Here is a 17,512-nt window from a genome sequence, read left to right on the forward strand (position 1 = left end):
TGAACCAGTGACTCAACATCCAGTACCTCGCTACATATTTGGAAAAAAAAATAATCATGCAAAATTCATTGAATTATTTTGGTATTATTTTTGAAAATTAAATTATTTGATATTTTTAGAAAAAATAATTTAGTCGGTTCCTGCCTTTTTACTTTTATATTTTACTCTTCCTTTTTCTATTCATTGTATAAATTCCTCTTCTCTCACTTATTTAGGGTTTTGCTTTTTCCTGACCTCATCTTAGATTCTCAACTCTCTAGGGTTTTCATCAGCCCTTTCGATTCCCAATTTTTTCTCTTTAAATTTCGATTTTGACTTCGATTGAGACGCTCTCGTTGGGTTTCGGTTCTTCAATATCGTAAAATCAGGGTTCAATTTAGGGTTTTCTGATCGGAAAAAAGGTTGCGCGATTTTCGCTTGTGAAATCTAGGGTTTTTGTTTCATTGTTGTCAGGGTTGCGTACAGAATGCCTCCTAGAACGGTGAAGAGAGGGGCTGCGTCGAGTGGTGCGAAGAGGGGTGGTAGAGGAACAAGGGGTACCCCGAAGAAGGAACCTGAAGCTGTGGAAGAGGTTGTGAAGCTTGAAGAGAAATCGGTTGTTGAAGAGGAGGAGGAACAAAAAGTCAAAGAGAACCCTGTTATTGAGGAGAAACCTGTTGTGGAAGAGAAACCTGTTGTTGAGGACAAGTCTATTGATATGAATCAAATGGCTCCAGAGGCTATGGAAGAAGCGGCACACGTGTCTAGTGGGTTGGATGTGGTGAAAAGTAAGTGACTTTTATTTTTTTACGCAGAAGATTATTTTTATGCATAAGATTGTTGGGTTTCTTTCTTTCTTTCTTTTTTATTTGGATCTTTGGAGACCGAGATCCGATGGGGTTTGTCAAAATTCTATGTTTTGGTTTCGTTGAGTTTTTAATTTGGTCATCAGTATTCTTGGGGTTCTTTCTTTGTGAAATTTATACTGTTTTGGTTCTCTTGAGAATATCTTAGTCTGATTTTGTTGGGAAAACTTTAGTGAATCTATAGTTTTTGATGGATATATCCTTTCCTGAGTGCGTTTGCTGACTATTTAAAAGTTGTAATTATGTTTTCCTGTTTGGTTCTTATTGAAGGTGGTTGTTTATTGTTCAATTTGTTTTGGTTCGAGTTCTTTTTATGTTCCTTTATGTTTTAGTATTATAACCTCGTGCTATCAGGGAAAAGTTTTAACCAGTAATGATGAGGATTGGTTATGGAACATGGACTACCATAATTTAACAAATGCCATGAAGTTGGAAAAGATAGTCTGTTTTGACTGGGATAATTTGAAATCTTTACTTTTTGACAGACGACGAAGAGGAGGTTAAGGAGTCCTTAGATGAATATGAAAAAGATGAACGCTTAGATTTGGAGGATAACGAGTATGAAGCTGAGGAGTATGGGGGAGTTGATTACGATGAGAAGGAAATTGAACAAGATGAGGTTCATGAGGTAGGAGATGAAGCAGAGGAAGAAGCTGAAGATAATGTAGGTGAAGAAGAGGGTGATACGGGTGAGGAAGAAGTTGAAGATGGTCATGATGAAATTGAAGGTGAAGAGTATGACGAGCGTGCTGGTGAGGAGCATGAGCATGTGGAGTTGGCTGATGTGGAGGAAGAGGAACACCGTGAAGTTGTAAAGGAGAGGCGAAAGCGGAAAGAATTTGAAGTATTTGTTGGGGGTCTAGACAAGGATGCTACTGAAAGTGATCTGAGGAAGGTTTTCAGTGAAGTTGGGATGGTTACTGAGGTTAGGCTGATGATGAACCCTCAGACTAAAAAGAACAAGGGATTTGCATTCTTGCGTTTTGAAACTGTTGAACAAGCAAAACAAGCTGTAGCTGAGCTAAAAAATCCAGTGGTAATCTTGGATACTCTCAATTTTAGAGTAGACTTAGAAACTGTTATCGGATTAAGTTATATGTTTTCATACGGCAATTTCAGATTAATGGCAAACAGTGTGGGGTTACTCCAAGTCAGGACAGTGATACGCTCTACTTGGGAAACATATGCAAGACATGGAAAAAGGAAGCTGTAAGTTTAACTTTTTTGGGCCTATTTTTTGCACCTTCTGTCCTTCAACACTTGGATTGTGTTTGATAGTATTTTTTCTAAATTTAAATCTGCTGAGTTTTTGACTATTGATGGAATTTATGGTGCCAGTTAAAGGAGAAGTTGAAACATTATGGAGTTACAAATGTTGAGGATTTGACATTGGTAGAAGATAGTAACGATGAAGGAATGAACAGGGGGTTTGCGTTTTTGGAATTTCCCTCTCGTTCAGATGCTATGGATGCCTTTAAGCGACTGCAGAAGAGGGATGTTGTGTTTGGAGTTGATAAGCCTGCAAAGGTTTCTTTTGCAGATTCCTTTATTGACCCGGGTGATGAAATTATGGCACAGGTATTTCTGAATCTAAATTCCTTGGTTTTTACCTGGGGTTTTTAAATGGAACCTGTGTAGTATGGTTCTCTGGTCTTTTTGAAGTATTTGAGTTGCTGTAAACATCTCTCCTTGGTTCCAACACCTATAGTGGTTAATTTTTTGGCTGTCTATATTTTGATGTTGTAATCTTATTCTTTTACCCGGTATGGTTTACTTGTAGTTGGATTGGCTGAATTTTTCCGCAGTTTTCTGCAGTTTTGGTAATTGCAACATAGTTGCTATTGTAACCTCAATTTAAAACTATGCTTGTTTTCTATTAAAAATCTAGTAAATTCTACAAATTTGGTTGAATTTACACTTAGGGTGGTCAGAATGATGCTCCAGTAGTTTTTTATGAGCAGACAAGCTATCCTTGTAGTTGACATGTGTTTAGCTGTGAATATACCTGTTATATGTGCTGATCATGTGTGTTCAAGTTGCAGGTTAAAACTGTGTTTATTGATGCACTCCCTCCCTCGTGGGATGAAGATTATGTCCAAGATCTTCTTAAGAAATATGGAGAGATTGAAAAGGTTGAGCTTGCCAGGAACATGCCAGCTGCGCGCAGGAAGGACTATGGATTTGTTACATTTGGCTCGCATGATGCTGCCGTAAGATGTGCTGAAAGCATTACTGGTACAGAGTTGGGTGAAGGTGACAAGAAGGTCTGTCTTTGCTTTTGAATAAATTGCTTGTGCACAGTTAAATGGGGCCTTTTATAATACTTTCAGCTTCTTTCAGGCAAAAGTCCGGGCTAGGTTGTCAAGACCACTTCAAAGAGGCCGTGGAAAACATGTTAGTCATGGGGACTATCGTTCTGGTCGCGGATCTGGAATAATGGCTAGGCCTTCATGGAGCCGACCTGCACCGCGTAGTTTTCCTTCCCGTGGGGTAAGAGGAATCGGAAGTCGTGTTCCGCCACTCAGGCCTGTTAGTATGAGAGATAGACGCCCTGTCATGTCCATGCCAGTTAGAAGTAGGCCAATGGCTCCTCCAGCTAGATCTTATGATCGGAGACAGGCTGGTATGTGGTATACAATTTTTGTTAACAGATTTTGTATTTTTTGTCCCTTTTTTATGATCAATATATACTTCTGTATTGTCTTTTTAGCTCCTGCATATCCAAAAAGTAGCATGAAGAGAGATTATGGTCGACGTGAGGATCTGCCACCTCCAAGAAGTAGAGTTGCTGCAGATTATGGCTCAAGGGTGGCATCTGAAAGACGACCATCTTACAGGGAATATCCAGTCCGTGGTCCTGGCTACTCTGATCTCCCGAGAAGTACATCTCGTGCCGCACCAAGGAGAGGTTATGTTGATGATGGTTATGGCCAAAGATTTGAGAGGCCTCCTCCTCCACCACCACCTCCTCATCTAAATTACCGCGAAGGACGCCCCCGTGATTATGATTCTTTATCTGGCTCAAAACGTTCTTATGATGCTATAGTTAGTATTATTTCTGCACATTTTTTCTAATTGTATTGTTTTGAATCTCCTTCTCGTTCTATTTGAGCTTAGTTTAGTAAATGAAATTTTCACTTTTTATTTCTAATCAAGGATGATGTTCCTCCACGATATGCGGATACTGGTTCTCGCCAATCAAGAGCTCGATTGGATTATGACTATGGTGGTAGTGCTTCACAGTATGGAGATGCCTACGGTGATAGGTTAGTTTCATGTAAATTTCAGATTTTTGAATTTCTCCTACCCTAACCCAATTGTTATCTTGTAATTCATTCCTTACATTTTAATTGGTAGACTTGGAAGATCCAGTATGGGATATGGTGGGGGCAGCAGAAGTTCTATTAGTGGTCAAGATTCACATGGGATGTATAGCAGTCGACAAGGCATGAGTTATGGTGGAGGTGAATTTTGTTGCCAATAATCTGATTTGTTATTGTCAACATCAGAATTGTATTTGCATCTTACATTTTTATTGTGGTTTGTGTGTTAGGTTCGTTTGGTGGTGGTGATGTTGGTAGCATGTACTCATCAAGTTATGGTGGTGATTACATTTCTCGTGGCAGTGATGTAATGTTCTCAATCTCAATAGAAAGTAGTGTTACATATGCGTATGTTTTTGTTATATTCTTATCGATTATTATTCCTGTGTTGTAGGTTGGTGGCAGCTCGTATTCATCGATGTATTCTGGCAGGGGTATGGGTGGTGGTAGCAGTTACATGAGTGGTGGTGGATCCGGATCTTATTATTGAGGTAAGTGTAAGTCATCTTTTAACTTCTTGGCATTGCATTTTGTGGAACACATGAGGATGCATTCAGTATAAGTGAATATATTTTTCTGAGAGATTTCTCTATCCTCGAAATGGCGTCTCTTATGTTTTCCACAAGGGATGGTGAAGGTTGAACACTCTGGTCACCAGTGAATTTGTCTGTGAACAGATCTAATATAGTAAAGTGGCTGCTGTAGGATGACCTTTGAAGCTTATGCAAATTATGATGCCTACAATTTGGAGACAAAGGAACATTTTTTTATAGACTTTCTTTTTGGAATTTGTCACAAACTAGCTGATGTCAATTCAAGCTATCTTGGATCTTCTCTGGATGGGATTTATTATCAGTTCTTGAATTTGTGCTGTATGGACTCAAGTTAATTAGAGATGGAAAAAGAAGAATTGAGCAGTGATGTATAATTAAACCTTGATTTATGATGCCATACATGGGCGGATAATGTTAAAAGATTTCTCACTGCTCCATCTTCCTTTATTTGGACAGAGACGAAGGCTAGAGTTGCTACTTGTTTGGTTAAGGGTTATTGGATTTTTTACCTGCTGAATTTTACAAAAAGTTGGTTCTTTATTTTGAATATCTAAAGAGATGTTTAGTTACTTCAGATTACTTGTTTTTATGGTGCTGTGATCAGAACAGAAGTAAACTAATCAGGACTTGGTTGAGCTAGTAAGTAAACTAGTAATAAAGAGTTCTATTTCAGCAATTAATAAAGTCAAAAGATTAGTTTTTGTGGATTTATATCACTTGGTGTCTTGGGATTTATGATATGATGTCATCGTAAGAAAGTTAAAAGCCTGGTGCACTGGTAATATTTGTTGCTGGAATGCCTTGTTACTTTGAGATTTTGTGATGAGGGGGACTACAAGACGATGCTAAAGAAGCATCAATATCTTTCCTTAGCTAGCTGACTTCATAGTTTTCCATTTTGCAATGCAATTATTTATATGCAATTGGTTGATATCCTCTGGCATGACCCTCGGAAGACCATTTGCCTGTGCAATATATCATTGGGGAATGCAATATTCAAGGTGATTGTAAATTAGCAGAAAAGGATTGAATGTCACCCACCTGGTAATGACAGTTTCTGAATTGGAACTAACTATTGAAGTTGACACTTTAGCATGTGGTTGTATGCCATTACTGTGCTTGATTTAGAAAACCCTTGCCCCAAAGTCAAACAATGGACTAACAAAACTTGGTCAGGTGCCAAAGTATATGCTTATGTGGATTTGGTCATGATTTTGTTCTATTTACGTGGGTAGTTTCCAACTTCCTTATTTCATTTTTGGTGTTAAGTAGCAAGTACTTTACTATTTTTGGTAGGGGTCTCAGCACTGAAACCAGTTGTCTGTGGAATGTTATGCTGAGGGCTCTTTTAAGAATACAAAGCTTGTTAGGATTTTCAAACTGTTTTTCTGCCTATTAATGAGAGCGAGTCTTGGAGCAGTGGTAAAGTTGTTTCTTGTGATTGAGAGATCACGAGTTTGAGTCTTGGAAATAGTCTCTTTGCAAAATTTTAAGGGTAATGCTACATATAATCGATCCTTATTTCTATTCTTGCAAGTCGGAGGGCCTTGTGCATTGGGATTTGCCTTTTTTTATTCCGGATAGCATGCTGTAGTAGAATTTTGTCACGCATTAGGTAATTTTTCATATGATTTTACCTTTCATATGACACGTATTTTGGATATTGACACGCTGGTTATGCTTTTTAGATTATTAAGCTTGTTAAGTTGTTGGTGTCAACTATGGTTTTCATTGTTCTCACATCATGTGGTCAACAACTTACATTTAATTATTCTTTCATGGGTGAGGGTATGTGCTGACTTGTTAAGTTTTAGTTTCCATTTTGGCCTCTCTGCTGAACTGCAGGGTCTAACGCTCTCAAGCACTTGTTTGGTAACGTCCCTTTATGCACATGGAAGTGTACTTCAGTTTTTTTTTTAGTTTATTAGTATTATTTTTTAGTTGGACGCTAACTTTGGTTTTTGCAAGTTAATGTACGTGGATTCTTTTATGCATCATATTGTAAGCACTTGGGTAAAGTGCCATGTCCTGCTCTCAGAATTCAATTTGTTCCGCATCTTTTGTACTTGTATGCTGATATGCATTCAAACGTATTGTTTTCTTGTTTATCTGAAAAATGTTTTTGGAATTAACTATTCTTATCAATACTATAGTGTTGGTTATAAATTTGCTTTGGTATAAAAGGTGGTCAAATATGCATTATTGTATGACCTTGTATATCAAGGCATTACAATGAGTCGGTTCAATATTGGGTTTTCTTTAAAGTATGTCATAATAAATCAACGTGGCCAAACTTAAATGTATCCGAAATCATTTTAACAAATTTTTGCGATGTTACGAGACTATCAACTTTTGGGACCAGTTTTACTAGCATGCTTAAATAACGATTGTGGTAGTTATCCCACTGCAACATTCTCCTTAGATCACTTTGAGAAATCTACAATAGTAAAGCAGGATCATTGTTCTGTTACTATTCTGGAAAGTACACTTCTGTCAACGGCAAAACTGAAATTGTATATCTTCCAAAGCCTGCGTTATCTTTCTCCACTTCTTAATATTAAATGAATGAGAAAAATGTTTGATATTTTAAAGAATATAATTGTGTAAAATTAGAGCGGGAAAAAGAAAGTATTGTTGATTCATCAAAATATAATCGTTTCAAATGATATAAAGTTATTTTGTTTAAAATAATATTTTTTCCTATATGAAAACAAAATATATAAGGTGGAATTTTCAATGTTCCACATCATTTAGATATTTAACCAATTATAAATAACCATGACAATAATGATTGATGGATTATACTTGCATTTTGTCGTAGTTTCCGTTCAATTGGTGTCAGAATATAGTGTGTCAAAGCTATTGACTTATTAATGATTTGGCTTATTAAGAAAAAAATTATAATTTAATTAATCATATGATGTCATAATAAATTTTAGTTTCCATATATATATATATATATATATATATATATAAGGTTTTATAAGAGTTATGTTGTTGAAAAAGTGATTGTGTAATGTTATATAGATTTTGTTTTGTGTGCCTTAATTTTTTTTTTTGGTTGCTTTAAAAAGTGTGGGACTCACAAAATGTTGTGTGTGTAGGAAATTTTTTCTTGTCATATTAAAAGACAAACTAAAATCGACAAACTAAAATCCCATATATATATATATATATATATATATATATATTACATTTGTACGTATTTATACGTGTAACCCTTTGTCGAGTGTTGTGGCATGCTAAGACCTTGTAATGACGTAACCCCAATAAAAAGCCATCCTAGCGTACACCTAATTTGAACAAATTTTGGAAGAATGTTGTAGACATTGTTGATCCTCACGTTTGGGTAACGGCAAATTAGCCAATCCAATTTTTTTCGGTTTGGATTGGATCGATTTTCGGTTTTTTGAAAATCCTAAAATTTATTTCATGCAGATAACATCTTTTATATCTATATTGGCTTTGTAAAAAAAAATTTAAATACAAAAGTATCAGTAAACGATAATATAATTTTTTTTTGGGGGCGATGAGATATAAAACTCTACGCAGATAAAATTTTGTTGATGAGAAGTGACTATGTTATTTCTTTGGTTCAACCCCAATTAATTGATGAGATATAAAAGTTGCGGTTTTTTTTCGGTTTTCAATTTTTTGATTTTCGGTTTGTTCGATTTTCGGTTTTCGGTTCGGTTATCGCGGTTTGAATCGGTTTGGATCGTTTGATGAACACCCCTACTCCAAATACACCAAGTGGATCCGACACCACATCTCAACCCAAAATCTTAAGGCTTTGGGTTGAGACATGGTGGCGGATCCACTTGCTACAGTTGGTGTAGCTTAGCCCATTGGTGGTGTCTCCTGCCACGGGCTTCCCCTAGACACGCCTGACAGTGGTATCAGAGCCGGGTTGTGCTCGAGCTAGCCTGATGATTGGCTAGGAGGCAGGTTGAGTACTTGGGCCAGGAGTACTCAGTTGAGGGGGAGCAAATCAATGGTGGGTTTCACACTTGAGGGGGAGATTGTTGGGATATTCAAGTGTGATGAGTCCCACATTGGTTGGTAATGGGCTAAGTGAAGAGTATATAAGTGGAAGGGATCCATGAACCCAATGCCTTAAAGTTTTGGGTTGAGACATGGTGTCGGATCCACTTGCTACAGTCAGTGTAGCTTAGCCCATTGGTGGTGTTCCCTGCCACGGGTTTCCCCTGGACACGCCTCATACTTGCCCCATGTAAACAAGAAAGACCAACAAAACTTGAGAATTAGAATGTAAATAGAACATCAACTTTTACAATATTGAAGCATTAGCTCTTCATGAGTCAATAAAATTTGTATCAATGACGCAATGTGAATTATAATAATAATATGCTAATTATAGTATGAATTCCGTTTATAATATGGGTCTATTAAATGCTAAAGCATTCTTATGAATGAGGCAAAATTTGTATCAACAAAGTTATTAATACGGGTCTATTCTTCTACAATATTAATAACTTTTCTGCACTTCGTGTGGCTTACCCCAGTGGTGAAGCGAAGGAGGGAATAGCGGAGGTGAATAAATTTATATAAATCTTCAGGAGAGAGCATTATTTCTAATAAGTTAGCCATGTATCTAGTAATCGCCCACTTCAAAATCAATAAAAACCTTTGGGGGCTGTTTGGTTGAAGGATTCTCAACAGAATGATAGATAAATGACAAATAAAAGAAAGAAACCAGCTTTTGGTGTGTTGGATTTTCTCACTTAGCTAGCTAACTCTGATTCAAGGCATTCTTATTTTCCTATCTATTTGTACTTATTTTGCCGGCCACAGAAACCCTTTTGCAAGGTGGTATTGTGGTGGCTCCATATTTGCTCACTGATTGTACCAAAAAAAAGACCAGCGTACCCCTCCACGAACAGGTTTCCCATCATCACTTTTCTGATCATTTTCTCCTCCAGACTCTTTTCCTTGACCAGAACCATCTTTTGCAGAGTTATCTGACGCTGGTTTTTCTTGATTAACACCAACAGCAGCTAAAGCAATGAACTTTATATTCATATTGCAGCTAAAACGAATAAAAAAATGATTTTTTTGTGGGGTAAATAATAATGAAAGAAAAAAAAACTTAACCAGGTGAGGGTGATGGAGTGGTTGGGATGAAAGGTGAAGATGATGGGAGAATGGTGATGAAAGCGTGATGGGTCTGCCATAGCGAAGAAGGTGAGAGCAGAAAACGCGAGAAGCATAGCGAAACTGGTTGGTCTTGATGAAACCAGAAAAATAACACTGAAATTATAGAGATAATGGAGGCCATGCCTCTTTTACATACACTAATATGCAGAAAATAAACCCCAAGAAACCTCAACTCCCCCTCAAACCAAATACCTAGGCTCAAGAGTTCCCTAGAAGTCTCTCAATTTCCCCACTAAATCAGAATTGAATACATGCATAACAGAAACATCACCCTAAACTTCTATATATACTAATTCCTAATTAATGGGCTTGGTTACTTTATTGAAGGCCCATCAATACTCCCCCTCTAAAATTCACCTTGTCCTCAAGGTGAGGGAAGAGTACAGGTAATGTGAGATACATTCCTCCTGGGTCCCAAAGCTTGAAGCATATTGACCAAGTTATGATTGAAGTAAAAAAACTGCCACTGCAAAATTCTATTGCCCCCTTCCTCGATGTCTTACTCCATCTCTTACGAGCAATGGCCTGTAGATCATTAGCGTTCTCTGCATGTCCTATTCCAAGCAGTCTCCACCCCTTTAAAAATTCACCAACCCCTTGCATTTGACATATTACCTCTATGATTCTGTGCACGCTCAACCGCATGACCCTGTCATTCCCTTGATCGAGGTGCGAAAGATCTTCTTTCCCCAAATTTGCGAATTCGCTTCTCGCCCGCAATAACATCACCGAAAGTTGTTGATTACCGTATATGTGGTTCACGGAGAAAAGTGCATCGCATCTAGAACCAAGGTTCCTCCTCCCCTGTTCCATCACGTTCGGTGTAAGTCGTCGGCATCTTGTTCCCCACCTCTCGCCGTTGTACGTAGCTTCTGTGGCGTTTCCATATAAGGACTGGGTCACTATGTTGGTGTTATGTGTGTTGCTGCCCTGCACGTTTCCAATCGCGCTGCACCGCCGTCGATCCTCCATTTTCTCCTCCATCAGCCATCGGAAACTCGCGCTCTGGTCACTGTAGTTGTCGTTCTCCATTAACCTTCCTTGTGCAGCCCTTTGCCCCTTACCCATGGCACCTGAACCCTGCCCTATAGTAAGATGGGTGTCATTGGGCCGTTTTTGTGGCCCAACACTCCTATTTCCTCCAGTAATAAAATTGGGCCCCTGTTGTAGAGCACTCGGCCCATTTCGTTTGCTTGGCCAATTGCTTCCTTTAGTAACCACCGTGGCCTGCTCCTTTAGTTCCTCATAATTTTTAAATTTGGGCCTTGCACCATCATCAGTTGGGGCCCAGTTATATGGTTCAGCCCCATACCCAAATTCCCTAACCTTTTCCTCCTCTCTGATTTCATCGTCTTCTTCGTAGCCTTCTTCAAATTTTTTTGTATCTTCTTCTTTACATTTTTCTTCTTCCGTTTCTTTGAGCCTCTCTGCTTGGGTTGTTGTAGCAAACGGTCTTCCTATATGTCTGCTTCCAACCTCGTCTGCCTTCTCCCACGTATGCCGTCGGAATCCTACTCCCTGCCGCTCGCCGTCGTACGTCTCTTCTATCGCATCACTGCGCGAAGTCTGGGCTGCAGTCCTACTATCGTTGTCTATTTCGTTTCGCTCTTCTCCTTCTTTGATTTGCTCCATCTCTAATTTGGTTGTTGATTTCTTTTGAATTTCTTCCGTTTTTCTGTTTGGATTTGAGTTGCAATTTTCCTTCTCTGTTTGCAGTTGTTCTTCATGTAGTTCTTTCTTTTTTTCTTCTGCAAAACAAGGATCCATGCGCTCTATTAATTTCCACATTGTTTTCTGAAGTTGATGAACAACATCTTCAACTCGATCCATTCCTTCTTCCACTCGATCCATGCTTGTTTCTAATCGATCCAAGCTCCTCTCCATTCTGTTGTTTTCCATTTTTTTTATTTTTTTTTATTTTTTTGTAGATCTGGACCAAAAGCACTCCCTAGACCGGAAATGCTCTGATACCAAATTGATGAAACCAGAAAAATAACACTGAAATTATAGAGATAATGGAGGCCATGCCTCTTTTACATACACTAATATGCAGAAAATAAACCCCAAGAAACCTCAACTCCCCCTCAAACCAAATACCTAGGCTCAAGAGTTCCCTAGAAGTCTCTCAATTTCCCCACTAAATCAGAATTGAATACATGCATAACATAAACATCACCCTAAACTTCTATATATACTAATTCCTAATTAATGGGCTTGGTTACTTTATTGAAGGCCCATCATCTTGCTGTATACGATGGAAAAATTTATGCAGTTAGGGTTAATTTTGTAATACCCACTGCATTTTTCCATCTATATATTACTTACAACCAAACATAGACTTTACAAAAGTTACCTAATTTTTCCTGTAAAACCTTTTCCAACCAAACAACTTTTTCTTACATTTTCCTACCAATTTCACTTCCCACCTATTTTCCTATACATAACATTCTCTATCATTCATAATATTTCTCCTCAATCAAACGCTCCCTTAGTTTCATTTTTATTTTTTTCATTTAAATAATTTTAATTTGAAAGAAAAAATTTACATTATAGTTTTGCCCTTCTTCGAAAAATTTCATTACTTACGTGGCAATGGTGGTCCTATTATAATTGCATCCTTTAGCAGCAGGGTGTCAATTCTTGACCCAATAAATTAACATGACACAAAAATTTATATTTGGATTGATTTATATTTAAATTTGTGTCGTGTTTGTATTAACAAAACATGAAACATAAAATTTCATGTCACATCCCATGTCAATATGTAAACACATGCATATGACCCGTATTCTTTTAGTTATTTATTGTTTTGACCAACATATACATCCTATTGCATCTTATGATGTAAGGGTAATTGTGTAATGTGTAGTGATGTGTGTCCATGTCCAGACTACATAAATTTCAATTTGTATGTTATCTACATCGTGTTGTGTAACTCAAAGAAATTAAGAGTTGTGTTCGTGTTGAAAGTTTTAATACAAATAAAAATTTATGTCATGTTCATATTAATATATTCGTGTCACGTTATGTCAACCTGAATTGACTCTTTATTTAGCATATTCATACCCTCTTTCATCTTTCTCTCTCTATCCGACATGTTCTGGTTGTCCATTATTGCACATTTTCCGTGTTCGCATGTGAAGAATCAGTACAAGTGTACAACTGTCACATAGCACACTCTGTCGTCGCTTCCAAAACATTAACCACATTAGAATAGTACCTCCACAATAGATTCTTTTCTCTAGTGCACCCTAATGCAAACTGTGGCTTCCGAGATCACAAGTCATTTCACCATAAATTTAATAAGCACGTTAGGCTTTTCCTTGCACAAAAGGTAAAATCAAAAATGGGCCTAAGCAATTTCCACGCTTCTAGCCTAAAGGGCTCTTGCGTGAGAGGGCGTGTTGAGATATAAGGCCTTGGGCACTCCCACCCTTTGAGCTGCTTTTGGGGTGGTGTATCCCAAGGTTCTTTACAGTAAGTGTCACTTAAGAATATTTTAAGGGCTTTTGGTAGAGAATTTTTTTTTATCCGAGAATCATGATTTTCAAAAATATAGTGGAAAAATGAGTTTTGTAGGGATGTTATCAAAAAGTTATTTGGTATGCCAAATTTTTGAATAGTTGTCCCGAATTCAAATTGATTATGTTTCGCCTCTAAATATTCCCAAAAATATTGAATTAATTTTCTTGATGTTATGTTTGGTTGTATTAAATTTTTCCTTACCATGAAAATCCTAAAATTCCACCCCTATATGACATTCTTGGACGGTATTTTCAGAAAATTTTACGCACAAAGTAAAATTCCAGAAAAGTCAAATTTTCAAATTTTTTTAAGAAATCTCGTACCAAATATGAATAAATAAGATTATCACTTTTAATTTTTTCGAAAATCCTAAAAAAAATCTTCTACCGAACGCTGCTTAATACCTATGACAAAAAGTTCCTTCTATGATTTCTTCATCGAATCCCAAGGAGGCTGCTTTTCCTTCAATTTTTTCCGATCTTCATCTCCACACTAAATCTTTTTTTTTTTTTTTTTTGAATACAATCTCCACACTAAATCTTAAACCCCCTTTATAACAAAATTAAAACATATACCAGACATTATTTGTGAGAGTGTAAAGAGAAAATTATCTGTTAACTATACTTAAGAGATTGAAAAGACCAAAAAAGGAAAGGTATGAAAAAGAAAAAGGAAAAAGAATGATAATCAGAAAGGAGTAGGCGTATTCCACAAGGAAAAGTAGTTTAATTTCCAGTCTGTAATAGATTCACTACATTTACAACTAGTCAACCAAACTCCATGCACTGAGAAAATGCATGGAATCAAACAGCTAGCTGTTGTTGCTTTTGATGGGAAGATTCATCCTCATTGAAACATAAGTGGGCCTTTAGTGATTTTCCTAAACTTAAACTAGAATCTGCAAAATTTAGAGGTTGCATCAACAACATTTCTCTTTGGAGATGGACACAGTAGGCTTCGAAGGTGCCAGGGGTTACATTTAAATGAAAACCTAAACCAAACAGGAAATCCAGCTCAAGAAGATTCATCTCTATTTTGGTGATTCCCCCAACTTTTGCATAGTAAGCATTATTGTAGTTCCTGAGGATTTTCAAATCAGAGATAAAAAAGCAAACATTAGGTGAATATCAAGTAAAATGTTTTTGATAGAAAATCACCGATAATAATTGACATTTCTTAGAGAGGGATTTTTTGAGTTTGATATAAGAATAAGAAATGAATAAGAAATGTTAATGCTCATTTCAATCATTAATCTTTATGTATTTAATGGTTGTAATTTATTAGGAATAATAATTAATTAATTAATAAAATTCAATAAATTACAACCGATGCATAAAAATCAACAACTGTGATGAAAAATAAAACTTATTATTTTTACGCTGAAGCTAAAAGATTCTTTTCCATATACATATTGTAAGTTACTCTTATACCAGTGTAAAAATAAGAAGTTTTTCACTCAATTTCTATTATTGATTCACTCGTATTCAGTGACTCACATAGCTAAAAGATTATAGCCATTAGATATAAGTGAGATCAATTATCAATATTGAGAATGTAACTTACAGTCATGTAAAATGATATATATAGAAAAATTATACTTACTATCATTTTAGGCTTACTACTCTTACTATCTGGTTGGTTATCGTTGGATCAATTTGAAATCAACGAATAAAAAATAGAAAATAAATAAATTAAATATCATTGATTTCAAATTAATCCAAGGGTAACTAATCAAGTAGTAAGAATAATAAATTTAAAATGGTAGAGAATATCTTTTCCCATATATATATAGGGGCAAGTTATATTTACAAACTTTTTTTGTTTACAAACTCTTACAAACTATACTATGTAGGACCGGTCCTACATTAATCACACAGTGTACAACCGGTCCTACATTAGTGTAATTGCAAAAAAAGTTTGTAAACGGATCCTGTCCCATATGCCATATATATATATATGTGTGTGTCACGATCATTTTATACCAGTGTAAGTTATATTCACTATTTTGACCATTGATCTCACTTATATCTAAGAATTCTAATTTTTTTTAGTAATGTGAGCCATTAAATATATATATATATATATATATATATATATATATATATATATATATATATTAATTAAAAGAATGTTGTGTAGTAAACTCGTGGGGTCACATGGGTGGATTGTCTCTGTTTAACTGAAAGCCAGCCTGGACATAGTATTATTCACAAGCAAGATTAAGTTTTTTAAAGAAAAATTTATTTATTATTATAAACATAAAACTTATGTCAGAAAAGTATACAACAAAAGAAAAAAAATATGCTATGGGAAATTAAAATCCAACATCTGGGATTTTCAGATATTTAATTTTTCTGCTAGTACTGGAACAATTAAAAATTCAGAACAAGAACATTTAAGAGGAACAATCACAGATCTCTGAACAGAGGAAAAACATTGCAATTGAACCATAATTTCGCTTATGTCTAATTAGTTGTACCAAACAACATAAAATTCCTAAGAAAAGAAAAGAGCGACACCCAGAATTCATCACTGATTATCAAAGTTTCAGAATTCTGGCCTATTTGAAGGAGACCCAGAATTTAAAAGTTTCTTTAACAACATTAAGATACTTACATGTCATCCATGAATTTTGCAGCTACCAAGACGCTTGTGATCAATAAACGGTGCACATTGAAGGAATTGATAGGCAAGGAAGGTTGTCTTTGAGTGAAACGATCGAGGTAGACATAAGCAACAATGAAACAACATGGACTACAATTGGCGTAATTGAAAATTCTCTCAAGGTAGCTTTGAATTGAGATGTTGGGTCGAGTTAAGCCGTGGAAGACAGAGATCTTCTGGTGTTGGAGCTTCTGCTTATGATCATTTGATTCAGCTACCCTTTCAAGCATGGAGGAGAGGAAAGTTATAACCTTTGGCATTACACTTGGGCTCTCCACCTCTCCCATGGATACTAACCAAGTTTTAGTGCAAGAATATTTTGAAATTCTAACGTGGGATAGCCTAGGAATATATATATATATATATATATATATATATATATATATATATATATATTGGAAAAAAGGTCTATGATTTTAAAGGATACAACTTGTTTTCTTTTAGTGTGTTTACATTATGTCTTATCGGTAATATATAGTGTTAATATAAAAAGTTATTTTTTATCTTTCCCAGTTACATCAGCTAATGTGTAAAATGAGAAAAAAAAACAATTTTTCGTATTATAACTATGTCTTATTGGTAAAACATAGTGTAAGATACTAAAAAAACACAATATGTGTCCTTTAAAAGGACATCCACTGCACCCATAAATATTTTACACAAGTATAAGTTACTCAATTTTGATTGTTGATTATATATATATATATAGGGAGTAATGTTTTAATTTTAGTATAAGGCTTAAAAGTCTGACTCCACATTTCTACAGTTGATTTTTGTCTATCTAATGGTTATAGATTATTGAGTTATACCAATTAATTAATTATTAATTTCAAATAAATAATAATTGTTAGATGGATATAAATCAATGACTAAGATGAGGAGTAAGAATTCTAAATCTTATGCTGGAGTTAAAATATCCATATCTTATATATATACATGTTTAATATCTCTCACGTTGTAGAAGATAAAATTATTTCCTATACAAACATAAAAATATGTAGAACCCTTTTTTTCTCTCTCTCTCTTCTTTTCATATAGGCCCCAGACATATGTGCATGTATGAGATAATTTTATTTCCTATAACATGAGAAAAGATTATCCCTATATATATATATAGGATTTGATGTTTCGTGAGGAGAGAGGAGAGAGAATAGATAAGAGAGAAAAAATATAGAATGAACTCCACCTTTGAATTGTGTGTAAGAGAAAAATATTTTCTCATGTAACATGAGAAAATATTAACCCATATATATATATATATATATATCAACTTGGATCAGTGTAAATGTTTTCTCATTATTAATCATCGATTCTTTGTAATTACTCTAGTTCATTAGCGATTAAGTAGAACCAATTACTACGATTTAGGTACGAATTATTATTTTTATACCGTGTAAGTTGATATACAAGTGTATGTATATAT

At 35.6% G+C, this 17,512-nt stretch overlaps 2 protein-coding genes across 5 annotated transcripts; one reads left to right on the plus strand and one right to left on the minus strand.

Annotated features, from left to right (window-relative positions):
• Positions 1-220: 220 nt before the first annotated feature.
• Positions 221-6,813, plus strand: LOC133306058 (uncharacterized). 4 transcript variants are annotated; one of them, XM_061506335.1, is made up of 12 exons: positions 221-767; positions 1,331-1,881; positions 1,965-2,054; positions 2,184-2,423; positions 2,888-3,109; positions 3,186-3,468; positions 3,556-3,890; positions 4,002-4,111; positions 4,203-4,309; positions 4,399-4,475; positions 4,563-4,659; positions 4,795-6,813. In XM_061506335.1, exons 1-11 carry the CDS (start codon positions 467-469, stop codon positions 4,656-4,658), a joined length of 2,412 nt encoding a protein of 803 aa, XP_061362319.1. In that variant the 5' UTR covers positions 221-466; the 3' UTR covers position 4,659; positions 4,795-6,813. The 4 variants fall into 4 exon arrangements, with proteins under 4 accessions (XP_061362319.1, XP_061362318.1, XP_061362320.1 ...); XM_061506334.1 differs by having other exon boundaries at positions 4,846-6,813; XM_061506336.1 differs by having other exon boundaries at positions 4,874-6,813.
• A 7,415-nt stretch (positions 6,814-14,228) lies between these two features.
• On the minus strand, positions 14,229-16,376 carry LOC133306071 (cyclin-U4-1-like). The gene is made up of 2 exons (XM_061506350.1): positions 16,042-16,376; positions 14,229-14,505 (listed from the first exon to the last, which is right to left on the minus strand). Exons 1-2 carry the CDS (start codon positions 16,374-16,376, stop codon positions 14,229-14,231), a joined length of 612 nt encoding a protein of 203 aa, XP_061362334.1.
• Between the last annotated feature and the right edge of the window lie 1,136 nt (positions 16,377-17,512).

The sequence above is a fragment of the Gastrolobium bilobum genome, unplaced genomic scaffold, assembly GCF_033153095.1.
Source record: "Gastrolobium bilobum isolate Gb01-03AN ecotype WA unplaced genomic scaffold, APGP_CSIRO_Gbil_v1 utg6539, whole genome shotgun sequence".
Classification (NCBI taxonomy): Eukaryota; Viridiplantae; Streptophyta; class Magnoliopsida; order Fabales; family Fabaceae; genus Gastrolobium; species Gastrolobium bilobum.